We start from the raw sequence: 22150 nt of genomic DNA on the forward strand, positions 1-22150 counted from the left end.
CTGCCATGACGATTGCAATTTGTTTAAAGAAATGCCAATAAACCAGAGCACATTTTTCTCCCATCCCGGAATGCTGTGTGGACTAGCCAGACCCTCATCCACAGCACTGTGGAGGAAAGTCTGGAAATGCGAAATTATGAAGTGGGTAATATGTGTGCACAGTAAGTCCTGACCAGAGAAGCCTCGCACCTCACTGTAGGGCACAAAGTGAGAAAGGGAAAATAATTATACATTGTAATCAGTGTTAATGACAAATATTAAGCTCCAGTATTGGATACACCAGTGATGATAGAGGGCCTGTAACCTATGTAATAAACCTATATGCATTATTTGACTTCCTTAAAATACCCTGACTTAGGGCTCACCTGAATGATTAGAAGCTTTGATACCTTGATCTTTGCTACGGTAATCGATTTAAATCATAATTCAAATGCTTAATACTACATGCAAACATTAGTGCTGGGTAGTATGATGAAAAACTGTGACCAGCTGAATTATTATAAGTAATGCTATATGTTTTATTCCTCTGTGACAGCCTGTCAGCCGGAAATATGAATAGTTTTCCTATTTAAGAAGAAGGGCATTTTCTCACAGTCTGAAGAATATCACCAGCAGGTTGTTGATGTATGTAACAGTTACAATTGTGAAATGTGCCTTAAAGATATACTGTGTTGCCTACATACGAGAGAAGCAACGTCTTCAGTTGGTGCCCCGTATTCTTGAGTCAGTTGGGGCGGCACGTCTGTTTCAATCAGGGTTGTAGTGCTATTTGTTTGAGTACCAGAGCACACCTATGACACGCAAGTTTAGATACATAAGTTAATTATAACTCTAAAATGAGAGGATGATTTGCTGCCTTTTCATATTAACTAGTTAACAGTTAGCTATAGACTGAGAAAAAGTATCCTAATTCACTGTGCCGCTCAAAGGCTACGGCCAGCAGCTACCAGTAACTTTTAAAGGTGCACTATGAGTTCCGACATGGTCACTTCTGTTGACGTTCCAAGTAAATTCCAAACAAAACAAAAGCAAGCTTGCCCCTCCCCCCATGTTTCCCCCACTAACTGTCACTAACCCCCACCCCCTCCCCCAACCATCTTGTCGATGATTGGCTGGAGTAGTTTGTTGTATTTTGGTGCACAGCCTGTGCCTCTAATGTTTGTTTGACGTTTACGAGTCCTGTGTTGTCACCTGAGACCGGGCTTTTTCACAGTGTATTCAGGGGGCAGGCAGCTAGTGGATCAAGGAGAGATGCCTATAATTTGAGACAAAAATGAAATTGCTTGAAACCATGCAGGAACTCATAGTGCACCTTTAAGGTGGAATGTTTTCTTGCATATTCCTCAATGCATGAGTTGATGGTGTGAATCAATTAACACACCTTAAATGTCAATATGACAACTTTAACCATTCCATTTGTTTTTATTGTCTCTCCTGCATGACACACACATCAGTGATTATTGACTCTTCAATTATGAACCATCTGGACCACGGAAAATTAACTATCATCTGAAATTAAGCTACACAGATATTGCTTTCTTTCCTTCCTTCAAAAATATAATTTCCACAGAACTGAGAATATTCTATTTCCTCTCTTTGAGAAGACTTTGCCTCTCAACTCAAGTGCAAAATTTGGCTACATGTGGCCTCGGTTTTGATCATGTACGATAAAATAGTAGCTGTACAACTGGGCTCGATAAGGTTGATGTATGTATGTATGTATGTATGTATGTATGTATGTATGTATGTATGTATGTGTATGCAAGTAATAAACGACAAGCACTGTGGAAACCCCAGTTCAGGTGTTGCTGTGAGTTTTAAGCTATTGTCTCCTGCTCCGCTCTCCTAGCTACCTCACCGAAGGAGCACAGACCCAAACTGTTACAATGCCAAGCAGAATCCTTCAGCAGAAACACAATATTATACTGCAGCACATAAGCACACATGCTTTAATCTGTTACAGTATGTGTGTGCCTATGCATGAAACACATGATTAATATTGAGCTCCGAGGCGGAGACGTGCCCACTGATACTTGCCCAAGCCCTAGTATCTACTCATATTTCTGTCATACACACTGTTGAACTGATATGGATAAACCTTCTTTTGATGTACCACTAGTCGTTTAACTATGTGTGAAGAAATGCTGTGTGTGTGTGTGTGTGTGTGTGTGTGTGTGTGTGTGTGTGTGTGTGTGTGTGTGTGTGTGTGTGTGTGTGTGTGTGTGTGTGTGTGTGTGTGTGTGTGTGTGTGTGTGTGTGTCAGAGAGAGTTGAGGACCTGCTTTGGTACATTGGTCCCAGCAGTGGCAGCTGCAAAGTAACCATTAAAGAGGCATTTCTTCTCTGCCTGTCCAGTGATAATATTTCTCCACACTGAGACTGGATCATTAGCACTGAAGACACAATCTTAACTGCCGCCTCTAACACAATCTGATATTGCCTACTGTAGTCTCCAGCTGTTGCCTAACATTATTTCTTTGCTCTTCTGTGTCTTGGGTGAGAGAGAAGGAAAGAGAGAAGGCAGATGCACAGTGCTTGTGTGTGTGTGTGTGTGTGTGTGTGTGTGTGTGTGTGTGTGTGTGTGTGTGTGTGTGAAATGCTATATTTAATATAAATCAATAATGACGTAAAGTGTTGATGTTCACGTTACTGTTTATTGTGTACTGTCCGAATATTTGGAGGAAAATGCGTTTTAATGCTTTGGCAAAATTGTTAGTGAATGTTCTTAATGCCAATAAAGCTCTATGAATTGTATTGACAGACACACTCACACACACTCTCTCTCTCACACACACACACACACACACACACACACACACACACACACACACACACACACACAGACACACACCAACAACAACAATAACAACAAATACTGTATATATATATATATATATAAACCAATCTTAGTGTGTTAATGTTTATATTATTTTTTATATTGTTCTGTGCGAATATTCGGACACATTGTATTTCAATGCTTTGGCGACATTGTTATTGAATCTTCCATGCCAATAAAGCTCTTTAAATTGAATTGAGTAAGTTCTGGGTACAAAAATAAAATAATAATAAAAAAGAAATGTCTCAAGTGTACTTGAAATTAAATGGCCATGATTTTCTATGTATTGGTCCTTCGCGTTATTTTTGATTTCCAAGGTAATACATGAATTGATAAAACGACAACGGCTGCACTCACTGAAAGGCTGTTCGTCAGAGCAGCAGCTCTAATAGCGAGCACGCCTCCTGTCGTGGCGAATATAAAAAGCTGCTCTGCTCCGACTTTCGGAGACTGAACCCATTTTTTTCCTCAGGCTGACGGAGATGTGAATATGTTCACTCATTGCAACCAACCATACTTTCTGTGTACATGTTTTCACATATAGAGGCATCATGGATTTAAACTTCACGCTCTCAGGGCGCGACTTGGCCGGCTTGGGTGCGAGACTCTTTGGGAATAACTCACTGTTTCCGTTTGAAAAAAACACCACCGATTACAAAACGGATGAGGAAGACTTGGAAGTCAACACGGACGTTTACTCCAGGGTGATAGTCACTGTCATCTACGCTGCGCTGTTCGCCGTGGGCACTCTGGGGAACTCCATTACCCTGTACACCCTGCTGACCAAAAAGACCCTGCAGAACCTCCAGAGCACGGTGCATTACCACCTGGCCAGCCTCGCCGTCTCCGACCTGCTCATCCTTGTCCTCTCCATGCCCATCGAGCTCTACAACTTCATCTGGTTCCACCACCCGTGGGTGTTCGGGGACGCCGTGTGCAGGGGTTACTACTTCCTCCGGGATAGCTGCTCGTACGCCACGGCGCTCAACATCACCAGCCTGAGCGTCGAGCGCTACATGGCCATCTGCCACCCGTTCAAAGCCAAGAGCATCATGTCCCGCAGCCGCACCAAGAAGCTCATCAGCGCCATGTGGCTCGCGTCCTTCGCGCTCGCCATGCCGATGCCCTTCGTCATGGGCCAGGTGATGCGTAAAGGCGAGAAGATATGCACCGCGATCGTCTCTCCTGTCACCATTAAGACCGTGCTGCAGGTGGGTGTCGGGGAAGTGTCTTTGTCGCTGGTTTGTGTGTTGGCTTTGCAGATGTCTCCACAGTTGGTCTTTACGCACCGGGGACTCGGTTTTGTTTGTTTCGTTTATCTCGAACAACATCAACATACTGTGAAAGAAAGAAGAAAAAGGAAAAAAAAAAAAATCTGATAAAAACACAAAAATAAAACAAAATCATATCCAAAAACATCAAAAAACAAAAAGAATTGAGTTTGAGGAGCAGGCAGAAGCATAATGCTTATAACGTCCTGGGCCTACTTTACAATATCATATTATTAGATGAAAAAAATAAGATATGCATATAGCATACATCATTTTAAGTCATACAACAATCCGATAAGTTAAACAACATACAACTGTGTGTACATTCCCATTTATATATTCAGGTCACCTTTCTGTATTTGTCAAGTATTGTTTTCTTGAATCTATTTTTGAAACGTTTATTATTATTATAGAGTATATATAGAGTAGAGTATATAGAGTTAAAGGTGTAATATTAACATCACTCTGGTAGGGCTGCACGTTATAAGACAAATATGCGATATGTGATAATGTTGTTGAATATTGCGATAACAATATTACTTGTGATAATAAACAGATATTAAAGTGTTCTGCTGCACCAACCGAGCCAACCCGGCCACTGCTTTCAGTAATTTAAAATACAACAAATTGCTCGTTGAATTCAAAACAAATGAAAGTAAAATAATTTCCAACTTTCTTGATTGAACATTGAATTAAATATATAAAAGGCACCACTGAAAAAGGAATGATTTTAAAGTGCAATTTGCGATAATTTTTTGGGCATTTTTAGGCCTTTATTAACAGGACAGCTGAAGACATGAAAGGGGAGAGAGAGGGGGAATGTCATGCAGCAAAGGGCCGCAGGTCAGAGTCGAACCTGGGCCCGCTGCATCGAGGAGTAAACCTTTGTATATGGGCGCCCGCTCTACCAACTGAGCTATTCTGAGCTATAGAATCGCTGAGTAACGCGTCTCCAAAATCCCTGTTTGTGCGCACCGATATGTTGGTTTCCACTGGAAACTACAAAAAGGGACTATAGCAGAGCCTACGGAAAACAAAGTATGATGTAAACTATAGGTTTTAATTCTGTATATACAAAAATGTAGCCACATGGTTGTTAGTAATTCCACTTCACTGCAGGTTCATTTCTGACAGGAAATGAACAAGTCAGACTCACCTCAGCAACAGGATGCTTATTTCTGCTAAACTGATCAAACCTTGAATGTACAGGAAATAATCACATCCTCGGTTTTTAATATCTGTAAAACAATTGTTGAGCAGCATAAACAGCTACAAAAAAAGATGAGCGAACTGAAAGCACCATGCAGGGCGCTACAGGTGCAGCCTGTTCTCATGAACCATGCGTTCAAAAAGCTACGAAAAGTTAAGCACTGTCATTCGTAAGCATTCTACGTATTTTACTACATTGACGGCCGCTGTATAAGAATGCGGCTGGCCGCATAAGGAGGTGGTTGGGGTGGATGGGTGAGCGTTAACTTACAGGACTTTTAAGCCAGAGAGCAGAGTTCACTTCCCAGAAAAAAAGTCTAAAGTCTTCCACCCAGGAAATGCATGTTCCTTGGGAGTGTTTTAATCCAAACCACGATCTTTTTCCTAATCTTAAAGGTGCACTATGATTTCCTGCATGGTCACTTCTGTTGACGTTCCAAGTGAATTTCAAACAAAACAGAGCAAGCTCGCCCCTCCCTGCATGTTTCCGTAACTGTCATGACTAACTGACTTAACTGTCACTAACCCCCACCCCCTCCCCCAACCATCTTGTCGGTGATTGGCTGGAGTGGTTTGTTGTATTTTGGTGCACAGCCTGTGCCTCTATTGTTTGTTTGCAATGCCCAGCTGAGGGTCTGCAATGCCCAGCTGAGGGTGCATCTACCAAAAGTAATATACAAAAAGAAATGTCTAAATCAACAAAAACATACACATACAATGAATATCTCTTCATGACAATTCATGATTTCTCGCACACACATGCGCACGCACGCACACACACACACACACACACACACACACACACACACACACACACATAGAATAGAAGAATAGCCTCTTTTGAACATATGAGCATGAGCAATAAAAAGCTTGCCCTCTACCCACCACTGCTAATATTTCAATCAACATTCAAGCTGTGGTATAGGCAATTTATTTTTGGCATTGTTGGAAAAACATTCCATATTAATGTTTTGAAGGTGGTGGAAATGCAGCAATTTTTTAAAGTGAAGTGAACAAAGTGAGCATGCACGTCAGTGTTTCTTTGCTGTGCTGCCCCTCCTTCACTACAAGCAGTTAGTTGCTGGGGAATCATGTATTTATGATAGCAATCAGTTTGTTGGACTATTTGTGTGTCTTTCCACTAAACGGCGGACAGACCATTTACTGCAAAACCTGCGTAAGTGCGGTTTGAAGCAGACTGATTGTGTGTTTGGTGAAACATTTTACAGGACAAAGAGAGCACACACGTTTGTGTTTATTTGTTGTGCTGTGCTTGTACTTCAGAGTAACAAGCAGCTAACAACACAGTTGTGCTGCTAAGAAAAACGTATGAGCAAGCTATAAAGGGCACATGGTTCTCTATGTCTAGTTACTTTGTTTGTGTCATGGGTGAATTGTATTTTTGCCCTCCATTTTAGAGCCGTGGTCAAACCATCTACGCTTCAGAGAGCCACGAGTGTGCGATCCCAGCTTAAAAATCAATTGTGCATTCAGGTGCACCTCGTAAACTCTGAAGTCTATACAAAAAAAAAAATTCCATGAGCTCACTTTGCAGAACAATTAATTGTATCTTCAACAAACAAAATACAAGCAGATACCTAATTAATTTAAGATTGATTGGGGTCTTATCACCGATCCTAAATTAACTGCCAACAGTTTTTGTTGAATATTTGTATACTAGGTCTATTGGAATACTTGATCAACACTGAGGGAGGCAGTATGTTATGTTATTCAATAGTTTATCCATATGTTAAGTATTGTAATATACATAGCTTTGATAAGTGCTCATCAGACCAGACTTGAGCCTGTATACCATCCTCAGAAATGAGCACTAAGAATAATGTGCACATCAAAGCCCTCTCAGCCTTTTTTGTCTTCAAGTAAGTGTCTTGATTATCAAGTGCACCATCTCTGGATTGGTTTATTTGTTCACAGCTCCTTAAAAAGAACCATTCTCCCTTCTTTTAATGAGATACTTGCATACAATTAACCATTTCACACTTATTGCACATGTAGCTCTTGCCTCCCTGGACCTCCATTTCATGTACTTCCCAACTTCAGTTTAGTTTACCGTGGATCTAAGGTTTGACATTCTCTACCTTATACTTTTTTATTTTATTGTCTTCACAGCAGTTTTAAAGAGCCCTGAAATTATTTATTCTAATTAACCGATATTTTCCATATGGACTGCCTAGACAAGTTGGGTCTAACCAATATTTTCAATTTTGTCATTCAAGTCTAAAGGCCTATTATGATTATGCCGTGTTTTCAGATGGGTGTTTATGGCATGCATAATTGTCAATGTTTCTATTTTTTAAATATTTCTAAAATTATTGGTACATACACATTGGGTATATAAAATTGCCATAGTTATTTCCTGTAATATGCTGCCTGGGGAATGCCACTGGAGTTGTTTTTTTGCAATTCTCCTTCTCATTCCCTTGCAAATTGCATATTGTATCTTTTTTATGTGTGTAAAGAAACAAATCAAGCATTTTTTAATGATTTAATGTTGAAATCACATTTATATTCTATTGATTGGCATAGGCATTTGTACAGTCTATGCTGCAGACATATAAACACCTGGCAAAGTTCTGAAAACCGCCTTTGTGTTTATTTCCCGCTACAGTAGGTGTCTCTAGGACACTAATGACACACACACACACACACACACACACACACACACACACACACACACACACACACACACAGACTCATAAGTTGAAAACAATAGCGTCACTGTCACGACAAACAATCTTTCATCATAATCACATAGTCCACTGTTAGGGAGGCATGCAGCTTAATGTAAATTAAAGAGCCAGTGAGTCATCAGCAAGTGTGTAGGTGAGAAACAAAGAGAGGGAAAGACACATACACACACACACACACACACACACACACACACACACACACACACACACACACACACTTCCATACTCTGGGCAGAGCAGCCCCCTCTAACATAAACACAAAAAGGCTATTTCTCAAGATTCTCCCCACTGCTCCCCAAGATAAATTGTGTTGCTTGGGAGGTCCAGTTTGTATAATTGATTAGGCCAATCTGCCCATCTTTGTTTACAATGCACAAACTTGGCATTGACTCTGAATCCGAGGTGTTTTGGTGATTTAGGTAGTGAGAGCATTGGAAACGATCAGTTGATTGTTTTGGTGATGCACTATTACTATGGTGAACCTTTACAGACACTTGGCATGAGACAAAAGCAAAAGGAAATGTGACATCAACTGCTGTGTATCTAATGTAATCATTACACTTGTCACCATCATCACTTTCATCTGCTGTGTTTGGCTTTACTTTCTTATTATTACAGTACATCACACTGATATTTTCCCATCTGTTTGTCTTGTCTTTTGATTGTCCTTTCATGTCTTGTATTTTCTTTGTGTTGATATGCCTCCTCTATTCATCACTCCTGCATGACAGTAACTAACCAAGGCTAACCATTTTTATCTTCCGATGCTTTGAGACTATTGGCATTCGTAAGCCAGCTAGGCTCCAGCAAAGAAGAAACATGTTCCCACAAAAGGTCTTACCCCATAGAAATCACACAAGATTTTCTGTTATTTTTTCCACTTGATGTAAAAAGTAGAACAATAAATATGTTGGGACAGTTGAGTCTGGGAACATTATGTGACGCACGCTGAAAAGGAAGAAAGGATTACATTGCTTCCAAACCTTTTTTATCAATGTGCGTGTTTGTGAATTAATTGCGCAGTGCACATGTATATGACAGATGCAGCATAAGCTGGTTCAGTTGGCGTCCTGCTGCTACGGAGGATCCCCAAACACTTTACCTTGTTTTGACAACAGTTAGTGAAACTGATGGGAGAGAAGGTGTTTGTGTGTGTGTGTGTGTGTGTGTGTGTGTGTGTGTGTGTGTGTGTGTGTGTGTGTGTGTGTGTGTGTGTGTGTGTGTGTGTGTGTGTGTGTGTGTGTGTGTGCGTGCGTGCGTGCGTGCGTGCGTGAGCACACAGTGCTGGGGGTGGGAGTTCAATTCCACCTGCAGTTTCATTTAACTGCAGTGCCGTGAGTAAAACTGTCTTCTGAATGGCAAATATAAATAATGCAGAACATCTGAAAACTATTTAACTTCTTTAAAACCTTCAAAGGCAGACTTAAAAATGTTGCCAGTTTAACGTTATAACCCTAAAGGTCTCAGAAATACATCAGAAAAGGTTATTGTTGAATAATTAAGATTTTGTCCATCATGCCATGAGCAACTGTGATGTGATGCTGCGCACAAAGCAAGTAGAAGTCTTGCTGCAAGTTGTGTTGCTCGCTGTGGCGCCTCCTTCTTATTCTATTACTTCATAATATATATATATATATATATATATATTCAAAAAAGATCCCCTGTTGTCAAATGTCAAAAATGACTGTTGACTTGGGTAGCATTTTTTATGATTTATAACGATTGCAGACAATGTTAAAGTGTGTGACAAACACATTACCTGTGGCTGCTTCACAACAACAGCCATCCGATGTTTTGCCAATTAAATGCTTTAAAGCTTTAGTGTGTAACTTTTTGATATTAATAAACGTCCATTACATTCAAGCAATGAGTTCCTACAAAGCTCATTAAGACTATCAGCTCCACACAACTCTCTCTGTATTTCTCAGTATGACTTTGTTCAGAAGATTGTGGCGTCCGGTGAATTTCCCGCGCAGAAGCTCAAGTGAAGATAATCACCTCTTCTGAAGAGTCCATCATGTTTTTTTAATCCTCCGTGTCCTACTTGGCTACTAGCAACTGTGTGGAGGAGGGGTGGGGGCTCGTGCGCGATCACGGAAGACTTGTATCATGTGGATGCGCCGGCAGTTTTGTTGTCATTATTTAGAATTCCTCATGGGGGCGACAGAAAATACACACTACAGCTTTAAATGTGAATCAGCAGCAGCAGGATATGTTGTTAGGCAAGGCAAGGCGTGGCCAGGCAATTTATTTATATATCATATATAAATATATATCATATATAGCATATCGTTCATATACAAAGGCAATTCAAAGTGCTTTACATAAGCATACGCATACAAAACAAATACAACATGAAATGCAACTACGGTGACCAGACGTCCCGAAAAATTGAATCCTGCCCTAATTGTCCCAAAAATTAGAGCAAAGTCTCAAGAGCAGACTCTCGAGTAGTTATAGTCTGATAGAACATTAAAAACTGCTCATGTGGGCGGCCTCTAGCTCACCCAGTAAGAGCGTACAAAAACACACATCAACTCCCATGTTATGTGAGGTAAAATTACTTTTCTTCAGAGGTAGCATAAAAAAAACATTTAAGCCACCAAAAATATATATGTACATAAAAAAAAAAACACTTAAAGCATCTTATTATTTTTCTTAATGCGGGAGCAGCAACTTCTTTTTTTCAAGGTTTTCCCACTGATTTCTAGAAGAAAATTCTGTAAAATGAGATAAGAAACAAAAACACACTTGCATGTGTGTAAACTATCTACTGAGACACAGGAAGAGTGTATGAAGGAGGAAGAGAGCGTGTGAATGTGAGAGGCTGAAGGACTTAATGAGCAATGAGTATTTAATTCCTTAACTCGCTGCAGTTTAACAGTAAGCTCAAGATATTTCTAGTACATTTAAATTGTACATGCTGTGCATTTACCTTGGCCTGTGTACCTGTGAGCTTGTTTTCAGTTGTTGCAATGAGTGGTCTCCTGCTGTTCAGTATAGTCTCTGCTTGGGTTGTACAGGGTCATGCTGTTTGCGGAGCAGTAAGAGTTAGAACTGCAAAGCTGACTGATTCATCCAAGTCAAGTCAACTTTATTTTCAATTCTCTCAAAATACCAGACATGCAGATGACTCGAAAAATACCTTTCTCTCTGACCCACGGTGCAATAAGTACAAAATATATACAATACCATAGATGAATTCAAAATAGTGCAAAAGTGAGGCTAAACCAAGCAGCATAGCAAACTAAAGAAATTGGAAAAGTGCAATATAAAGGAAAAATATAAAATGAAAGGGAAAACGTGCGGCGGGGGATTCAGAGTCCGGAGTTCTTGGTGGAAATGTGGAGGGGAGGGCGAGAAGGGAGGAGGAGAAGGGTGTTGAGCTCCCTGACAGCCTGGTAGAGCAGGCTCTGAGGTTCCGGTACCTTCTCCCAGATGGCAGGAGGCTGAAGAGGCTGTGTGATGGGGGGGTGCTGGTTGTTCTGCGGGTGAGGCGGGTTTGGTAAATTTCCAGGAGTGAGGGGAGTGGGACACCAATGATCCGCCCAGCAGCCTTCACTATGCGCTGCAGGGTCTTGCGGTTGGAGGCGGTACAGCTCACAGACCACACAGTGATGCAGCTGGTCAGGATGCTCTCGATGGTGCCCCGGTAGAAGGAGCATATGATGGGTGGGGGCTCTCGCTCTCTTTAGCTTGCGGAGAGAATAACTTAAAGAATTATATTTATCGATAAAAAGTCAGGGGATCACCAAAGTGATTATAATTCCTCCTGAGTGAAGGGTCCATAGATGGGTCCCTTCAGACCAAGGGCCCTATAATGCAGCTACACTTACTGCACTGCCCATAATTCGCTCAATTGGTTTACACACTGTTCTTTGAGTCATACACACACACACACACACACACACACACACACACACACACACACACACACACACACACACACCCAGCCCTACATCATATCACCACAAATACATTATACAGTAATCCACATGCCCCTTAGCACTCAAAATACCAACCATTAAAATGCACACAGGTACAGTCAGAGCACCAGGCTGACTCCAGAACTCACTTCTGCTGACAGAAACTTTAAATATTCTCCCCTAGAAATTCAGAATTTAGTCTAGAGATTGACACCACATGCCTCCAGCAACTCTGCAGGTAAAATGGCAACTGGTGTGTGTGCGTGCGTGCGTGTGTGTGCTTGTTTTACTATATTCGTGGGGTCCAAATAACCGGGGAGTCCAGTATACTTGTGGGGTCCCGACAGCCTTGTGGGGCCAAAATGCTGGACCCCACAAGGTTAAAGGGCTGTTTGAGGGTTAAGACTTGGTTTTAGGATTAGGGTTAGAATTAGGTTAGGGTGAGGGTAAGGGATAAGGTTAGGCATTTAGTTGTGATGGTTAAGGTTAGGGTAAGGGGCTAGGGAATGCATTATGTCAATGACGGGTCCCCACAAAGATAGTGAAACAAACGTGTGTGTGTGTGTGTGTGTGTGTGTGTGTGTGTGTGTGTGTGCGTGTGTGTGTGTCAAAACCCACCTCTTCACCACAGCCTACGGACTCTATGAAATTCTGTTTTTACCAGCAAACATTGCTACCGCTAACCCATTTTTTATTTAGTTTTGTTTGTGTGTTACTTTTACTGGCTTCATGTAAAACGTCCTTGGGTCCCTTGAAAGACGCTATTAAAATCCAAGCAATTATTAACAATAATATTCAATTACAATCACAGCATTTAAACACGGTGTTATAATACCAGCTGTTATTCATATTTTGAATAGCCCTAACACCAGTCAACACGACTAAATCATGTGCCTTAAATCATGGCACATAATTTAAGAATTTAGATAGCACAGATGTCAAATCCATCTCTGTCCATGATGGCACATACTGACACCAATGGGCTGCATAACAACATATTTTTACACAGCAGATACGTTGCATTCAGGAAGTGTTCAGACCACCGTAGTTTAAAGGTCCCATATTGTAAAAAGTGAGATTTTCATGTCTTGCTTAATTATGAAGCAGGTCGAGGTGCTGTATAAATACTGTAAAGTATCAAAATGTTCAATCCACAGAGAAATGCACAAAAAGACAGGCGCTAAAATGGAGCATTTCAGACGCAGGTATATTCAGACAAACAGTATGAAAAAAAAATGATGTGTTTTTTGAACATTTAAGCATGCAAACGTGTTCTAGTAGAAAACCAAACTAAATATAACTGGAACTGTGCATTGTGACCATTGTGTCATGAAAAAGCAGAGATTAATAAATAAATATAAATTAAGCATTAAGCAATCTTAGTTCTTAACTTAAACTGCTTAATTAAAAGAGACGATTAAAAAAACGTTCATAATCAATTTGACTTTAGCTGAAATTGAACTGGAAGAGTAGCACAATCTTGTGCCGAAACCAATCCCTCTTTTTGCGTAAAACTGTCATTTAAGCATCCTTCCTGGCTTTCTTCCTGTTTGGTTTTTCATCTTTAAAAGAAACCAGTCCAGATCTCGTAAGATCACAGGCAGAACAGAGCCTCTGTTATGTATACATGCTCAAAGCCTCAGTAGCTGAACTCAAAGTGATAACTTGAGCTTCAGCCTCACAGACAGAAATTCTACCAGTGCATTCAAGTTATGTGCTGCCTTGATCCCCTGCATGTGTTAGATCATTTTTTGGGGGGTTTTCAGCTGTGTTCTTCCTAATGGTAAAAAAAAAAAAAAGCAAAAAAAAGACGGAAAAAGTTGAGACGGATCCAACTTTCGGAGTAACGCAACTAGACGTCACCCTGCAGTTTCTAATCATGTACCGGCGATCAACAACATTTTACAACACCATGAGGGTAAAAAAAACTAAACTGCCCAGGAGATTGTGTAACTCTTGGATGGATCACTTTGCCTGATCTGAATGGGCCTTCGCAGACCTTCGGGTGCGTCGGGTTAGTTTCCTGCACAGTCGATTGAGTAAATGTCATTTAAATGGAACTCTGGCACTAAATAGACACTCTAAAGGCAGATTTATGCTTATGTGAGGCTCTACGCAGAGCTTTCACCTTAGCATATGTAAGTGGCCTGAAGTTTATACTTGTGCGTCGTTGTGTGCGTCGATCTCTTTAAGAGAACAGCAGGGCCGGCATGTGTGTGTGCGTGGGTAGTGTGTGGTAGAGAGAGTGACATTGATTAGCTTCGGCGCGAGTACCGACTCTAGAGTCATAGTGAGAGATACAAAGTGTCTCCCCTTCTTCTTTCTGACCACGGTCGGAAATCTGCAGCAAGAAAAGTTAACCCTCTCCTTGATTTCATGTTGTTTATGGAGCAGGACCATCTTATATATAAGACCAATCACAATAGTTTGCAGTCTGCATCGCAGCGAGGTGTAGTTACCCTTTTTTAGAGGTGCACGTCAGGATACGGCTGGTCTGTTTCTATACTTACCTACGTAGGTACCCAGTAGGTACCCACGGCGTCGATTTGACACGGGACCATAAATTGGCCTTAAGCATTAGCACCAGTAACCACCAATTCAACTAATAATTCCACAGTATATCTGAGTTATCTGGTAGAAAATATGTGATGGTAAGGGGAGGGGGCAGATTTGCATACGATTATGGTCATTACATTTAAAATTGTTCACAATATTGAAAAAAAAGTGTTGAAAGTGCATGATGACATATCTGCAAATTGCAGGTGAAAGCATGTTTTGGTTCTCTGTTTTGTGGATCTTAGAGATGACACAAGAGAAAAGCCAGATGCGATTGTTTCTGCATGAGATTATAAAACACCACATGACACATGGCGTGTAGCCTGTGCAGAGACCTTCGTCTAAACAATGTCACCATGATGCAAATATTTGGATTATTCCCTGCTGAAAGTGAAACAGAAACATGACAATTATGAAAGCAGTGTGCCGTAGGAAAAGATAAACAGGCTCTCTATCTATCTCAAACACCCGCTATACGGAATTCATTTCAGGGTTACGAATATTTTTTGAAAGGGTAGTAAAACTTTTTTTCCATTTCATACAGAAAAGGATATAAATAAAGGCATGCTGTTCATTGTTTTGGTTGTCATGCAAACTTTGGGAAATTTTTATTGGGTATCAATGTTCAGCTATTATCTGGACATTTTTTCTTTGTAATTTCCTAGATTTTGTGTCATTCTCTTTGTGTAAAGATCAAGTAAAAAAGTAGTACGGATAGTTTTTTTTTTTTTAATTGCAATGTGTTTAGCTAGAAAATTGAAAATGCGAGAGTTCTAAAAATGTTCTGTTGGATCCACTTTACTCTCGTTTTTAAAGAGAATCAGCCACTGCTGATGTACATATTTTGCTTGAGCGAGAAAGAGACATCCTGCGGTTACTTCAGCTTAACTCGGCTGTCTAAACAAAGGTTCTTGAGTGAACAAGTCAGCGGTACTGTAATTAATTTAATGTTGTTCCTCCAGCCTTTTGGAGATAAATTGGCCTTCTGGTCTCCCTTATCTGTTCCAGTTTGATAGAAAGGTGAACAGCTGTGGTGAGAAGTACAGTTGTTTCATTCCATTTTATGAGGGAGACAGACAGAGAGAGAAGGATGACAAAGGACGTGAATGCTAGATGTTATAAAACCATGGAAATATTGTATAAAAATGATCAGCAAGGATATACAATATTCCTGAGGAATGCACAGAATGTCCTTCGAGCAAAATGAAATTGTATTATTGTGCAATGTCAGACCAATGTGACTGAGAAAATGTGTGGTTACAGATGAAATGACTCACAGCATGAGGTTCTGGTAAACAGCATAAGTCATTTACAACATACTTTAATTGAATCTGACTTTAGAGGTAGAAAACAGAATTATACTTTTGGACTGAATTTTCTGCCAAGCTATCTTTCTATGGCAGATAAAAAGGTTTTTTTTTAAAAATAGTACAATGAGGCAAAAGGCAGAGTGTGTGTTTGTGTGTTGCCAATGTTGGTTTCTTTCTTTTCTTTGTTCAGATACCTAGCCAGGCAGGAAGTGTGACAAACTGCATGGTACATAATCCATGGCTAGCGTAGCGTGGACGATGTTGTAAAAAAGGACTGCCAGGTATTCAGAAAGTAGATGGTGACCGTGAGGCAACACAGAGCACCTATCTATAACTATCAAAAATAAATACAAGAAAATATGCAGTGGTGACCACAATTCCGTCTAAAGAGCCTGATTCGGCTGCCAATTGTCGTCTGGCCGTCCATCCTTTCACAGAGAAATCTCTCTCTCTCTCTCTCTCTCTCTCTCTCTCTCCCCCCCTTCATGGTGACACAGCTGATCTCAATTCATTTCAATTCAAAAGGGCATTATTTGCATGGGATACAGACGGTTACATTGCCAAAGCAAGTGTGATATTGAAAATATTTGTATCTACAAAAGTGGGGGGCCGTGCAGAAAAGGTTTAGGAACCACTGGACAAGATAATCATCAGAGGATTGAGTCCATGAGTCCGCGCGTGTGCTGTAAAAAGGCCAGCTCTAGCATTCGCCTCGTGCCTCAAAAAGTATTCACAGACCATTCAAGGCTAACTCTAGCTGATAGATAAATATTAACGCTGCCTTACCCATACGGACAGCTCCCAGGCATGAAAGCAAGTTGGTTAACACGGGCCAAACATCCACCGTCTCCCGTGAGTTGTCAAACTGATAGGAGGTGAAAGCTGAGCTGTGTGCCGACAACATCGAAATGGTGTGAACCACAGTGATCAAAACACGCCGCACCAAGGGGCTTCGGCCTCGTACTGTTTTTGTCAGTGTATGTGTGTATGGTGCAGTCAAGTCTAGGCTTTAATTTTCCCTATTCTCATATAAACAGCACATGTGCATACATGCCAGCTAACAATTTTCACCACACTTAACAATGAAAACGCATACACAAGGATACACAAACAAGCATACAGGCTGTCTGTTTATTGTTGTTATTGTTTATTGAAACAATAACAACTTGTCGTAGCAGTCAGCTACTCTTCCTGGGGTCCACACTAACACACAATACATACACATGACATCACAGAGACAACCCATTACAAATAATATATATGTAAAATCCCATCAATGTGCAATACACTTATCAAGCCCCCATACATACACATGCAGTTGGACACCCGGGAACATACACGCATGTACATTTCTGTTCAAACAATAGATCAAACTAACAGTCTCACTCAGGAACTATTACGTTATAAATAACCCACTAGTCTCGCTTTGCCAGACCTTCCTCCACAGTGCTGCGGAGGAGGGTCTGGCAAGTCCACACAGCATCTCGGGATGGGTTTATTGGCATTTTTATTAAACCAATCACAATTGTCATGGGCGGCGAAAAGCTCTGCGCGGTGCCGCTGTAAAATAGCCACGGGAAGGACCTTGTTTTGGTGGAACATGTGTACGTTCAAAAGTTGTTTTAGTTGTTTTAGTCGTGCGAGATAAAACTGAGACTGAACAGATAGTTTAGCTAGCTGTCTGGATTTACCCTGCAGAGATCTGAGGAAATAATAATAATAATAATAATAATAATAAAATGCCAACACAAAGAAAGCAGAAGGAAACGGACATCGGCGAAAAGACATGCATCCAGCGGAATTTCCTGCGGCACCGGAGAAATCCCGGAAGTGGAACGGCGTGGATATAGACTAATAACCTACGATCTAAAACATTTTTGCATAGAACAAACATGTTTTATAGAAAAACAATTATAAAACAATAGGAATATATTTTTATAAACGCTTTAAGAATCATATAAGACTAATACAGTTACTTTCCAGTATTCAATCCTTCATCTGCATGCCAGATAGATACCTCTGCATATACTTTTTGAAAATGATTGAGTATTAACCAAATACTCAAGGGTAACTTATTCCAGTTCAATACTCAACAGTTTTTTTTTTTTTTTTTTTCGATCAGCCAGTCCTTAGGCCAGGTACAACGATATGACCATTACTAGCAAATCTTGTCGTATGGCTTTGCGTATTATTACGCTTGTCTGTTTTCCGTCTACCTTTTTTCCTTCTAAACGATCAAGACTGAAACGGTTCCCAACCAAAAGTTGAACAGTGATTGAAAAATCAGCAGGGCATAAAGGCTCAGGTAAGAAACAATTGCATTAACAGGTCGTTTGCCCTTATCAACAGTAATGGTTTTATCTAATGCAGGATGGATACAAATCGATATGAGAATAATCATAGCTTCCAGTGTTCCAATTTCTGGCACACGTTTTTATGAGTAAAACTAGAAGAGGGTCGGTTTTTACATCCAGTTACCATCTTTAATGAATATCCCAGGTGAACATTTTTGCCAGAAGGCAGACCATGCAAGCTGCTCAACATAATAGTGTTAGAAAAGCATTAGTGCTGGCTGTTGTTTGTGATCAACTGCAGCTCCCTCACACCCCCGTTCAGCAGTCAAATCACAGTTCAAGTTGCAGACTCTCAGGGTTTACACCCACACATTTTGAGCAGAGCAAATGATAGATTCTGCTGTGTAGATAACGCATTATAATACACATTATGCTTTAAGCACGATCACACCAGCATTGCTAACAACCCTAACCCCATGAATAAATCCCTTAATGTCACATATGTATGCATCATGAATTTGTTTCAGCTTCCCAGCTTAACCATTGCGTTAATCTCGGGTCAAATTTGACCTGTTTCAAAGTTCACAACCAAATTGCCCCACAATAACATGGATGCATAGATGTATGTTGTATGGAACCCATGCAACATTCTTTTCGGGTATAATTAATGATTACTTTCATTAACATTTGAATGTTGGTGTTTTATTACATTTTAGTATAATATTTAATAGTTTCCCTGCTCAACTTTGACATATACCAGTCTGTGATCCACTCAACCTCCTCTCATCTTAGCTATTAGTCAAAATAATTCATCATGTCGGCTTTTCTTTTACTCAAAAATTAGGTATAGGGTCATATATATTAGGTTTATTGATCATGGATTTAAAAAAACACATAAAAAGGAAAAAAAGCACACAAAGAAAGTTCATTTTCGATTTTTAGCCGGAAAGACAAGTTCAAGGTCGACGGGAAGACAACACAAGGGTTAAGTAGTTTGCCAACCAGCCCTGTGACTAGTCACTATGTTACCACGCTTCTAGAAGCAGGTATAGATCCACCAAACTGGGTCGAGGAACAACTGGAGATACTCTCATTTCATTCATCTAAAATGAATGTTTGATTCTTTCATATGTCAACACTTTTACTAACGTTAGGTTGGAGACCTAATTGGCTAATTTGGGCCACAGACTAAAATGAATTGACATTACCCAGACTACCAATCCGTCCGACCGGTTGTGAGAAGTTGCTGTTCGTAGAATAATTGGTTTATCGAAGATGCTAGCAAAGCAACACAGTACATGAAATAAGCAGTGGACATCTGTGTTTAAAGCTAGTAAAGTAAGTAAGCTAGTATACTACATAGTTTCTGTCTTCCCCATGAGGAATTCTAAAGCCCAGTCCAGACTAATCTCGCCACGAGACGAAACCGGTGTAGAACGTTGCAGGGAAAAGTTGCAGCAGTCTGAACTAGTCCGTCTCAGCTCGAATCAAACCAGCTGATGGTTTCGCTGTGACTCAACTGGTCAAGTCGCAGAGGCTGGTTTTAGAACATACAGGACGGCACCTGTTTTCAACAACCAATGGAGAAGTCAGCTGGTAAATTCAGCTATATTGTGGCCTTTCTAAAAGGGAGTCTAAACACTACCATGCTAGGCGTTGTTATGCAAAATCAAAAGGGCACATAAACAATGCAAATGACCTTAACATATCACACACAAACAAATGCACGTTGCTGAGGTTGCTAGGTGACAGGGTGCTAGGTGACGATGGCATACAGAATTGGATAACAAGAACCCCACAGCTGCATGATTGAGCCAGAGGAGATGAGCAGCCTGATGGAAATACAGCATTGCCCCTTTTAACACAACATTTAACTCAAAGGGTAATTTCATAATTTTTACAACCTGGACACTATTTTCCCATGCATTGGTGTCTAAGTGACTAATTTGTACAAGAATCTTGCAAATTGGTCCAGTATTATACAGCGAGAACGCTGTAACCGGCAGTCGCGTACTTGGCTGCAATGTAATCTCATATAGAGCAAATGTGCATTGTCAAATTTGTTGTGCTGTTTTTGCTACTGACAGGCTCAGATTATTCTGTCTGGCCACATTATGGAAAGGATCCTTACAGAGATAGATATTTTTGTTAAAGAGTGAGATCCTTTTGGTTTTATCAGAAACGGCTCCGAAATCGACGTTGCCAAACCCACCAGACAGCTTAAAAGTGAACCAGTATTAAAGATTGTTGTTCCCATCAGTCAATTAGACACATAAACATAGGGGGAAAAAAGAAAAGGTTCCAGGTTTAAAAAAAAAAAAAAAAAAAAGATTATTCTTTAATGGCCAGTTTGTTTATTCATTTATTTATTTATTCATTTTTGGGGTTTATTAATAGACAAGTGATTAACAGGAAAACACATACTGTATGAGACATGACAAGGCAAGAGAAAGGAAAACTTGAAAATGTAGAGATATCTGCAGGTGTTTTAATGCACATGTACTGTACCTAAATAGGACAGGCATCTGGATGGTTCGTACAACTAGATCCTTTCAAAGCAGTTTGTAAATTGTGGAAGTCCAAAGTGAGCCAAGGCTCAGACCTGAGGCAATACAGGATAGCAGCACTGCAGTCACCCATTAAGAAAATGAATTGCCCACTGATGCGGTTTGACTGTTAACCTATTAAGGATGGAGGGCTCCTCCATAAATCAAACAAGCTCCTCAGGACAGTATGTAGTAATAATCATAATTTAAGTTTAGATTAAGTGTCACATGTGCATGTACAGTGTAAAGCGGGATATGTGCTTCTGCGGATGCTCCATGCAGAGCTTTGGCCGTAGCCTACGTAAGTGGCCTGATGTTTATACTTGTGCGTTGGTGTGTGCGTGAGAATAGCAGAGCCGGCATGTGTGTGTGTGTGGGGACTGTGTGGTAGAGCGAATGAGAGAGTGACGGTGATTAGCTTAGCATAGTGGGAGAAACAAAGTGTCTCCCCTGTGCTTTCTGAGCATGGTGGGAAATCTGTAGCAGGAAAAGTTAACCCTCTCCTTGATTTCATGTTGTTTATGGAAAAGGAGTTTGGGGGAAATGCAACGCTACCAAGCCAAAAGCAAGCGGCGTGCGACGTGTGACGCCACAACGTGTAGTTACGTAATTTGAGAGTTGCACGTCAGGCTACTGCATAGGGTCCAGCGTAGGGTCCATATCTCCACGTACCTACGTGTGTTCCGGATCGGGCCGCATTTTTCTGTCGAGCCCGGCCCGCGTCCGACAGAGCAGTAACCGAACCCGACCCGAGCTCGACAGCCATTAAGATATTTATGTCCAAGCCCGACCCAAGCCCGACACAGTTAAAATCAAATTTTTTTCTCATACTAATGACACGTGTACGTTTGTTTGTGTGGAAAGCCCGCTTTTATTAAGCAACTGTAGGAAGGCATTCAGAAATGTCAACAGATGAGCGCATCAGCGCACACGGGGCAACAAGTGCACGTTAACACAAGCTGTTTTAAATTTAAAATGTCAATACCTTATCTCACTGATGTGACCGAGCCCAACCCGAACCTGAACATCCTTTCTAATTATCTGTCCTAACCCGGCCTGGTCCGTTGGGACCTGACGGTATCCGACGGGCTCGGTATTATAATAATAATAATAATGTTTTGTTTTGTTTTTTTACGCATCTTTCTTTTTGGAGCAAGTTTTGTAAATGTCCTGGAGTTGTCCCATGCCAATTATTGTAACTGCTGTCTTTTATAGTCTATTCCCAGCACACTCTCAATGTTACATCAGTAAATGTTTACAAGAACTTAAGCTCCCATACCAAAGGTCATGCACCAATTGGATACTGATTTTTGATACTGACCCAAATAGCAGAATCAGGCCGATCTATTCAATTCTATGTCCATATTTTGTTTTGTCTCTCCACCCCCACCAACAAGATAACTGGCTAGTAAAATAATCTTTGAGGCATACAGCAGGCCTTAGGTCCTGATTCTTAGTAGTAGAAATTATTGGAAGATGAATGTAGTTTATT

General features: G+C 40.7%; 1 protein-coding gene across 1 annotated transcript in view; it reads left to right on the top strand.

Annotated features, from left to right (window-relative positions):
* The first annotated feature begins 3242 nt into the window (after window positions 1-3242).
* Window positions 3243-22150, top strand: part of ntsr1 (neurotensin receptor 1 (high affinity)) — a 50892-nt gene continuing 31984 nt past the window's right edge. Inside the window, exon 1 of the mRNA XM_078254268.1 lies at window positions 3243-4046. Within this exon, the coding sequence (XP_078110394.1) occupies window positions 3387-4046 (660 nt within the window). The 5' untranslated portion in view covers window positions 3243-3386. The remainder of the gene's footprint in view (window positions 4047-22150) is intronic.

Source organism: Sander vitreus, chromosome 7 (assembly GCF_031162955.1).
Source record: "Sander vitreus isolate 19-12246 chromosome 7, sanVit1, whole genome shotgun sequence".
NCBI classification, from domain to species: domain Eukaryota; kingdom Metazoa; phylum Chordata; class Actinopteri; order Perciformes; family Percidae; genus Sander; species Sander vitreus.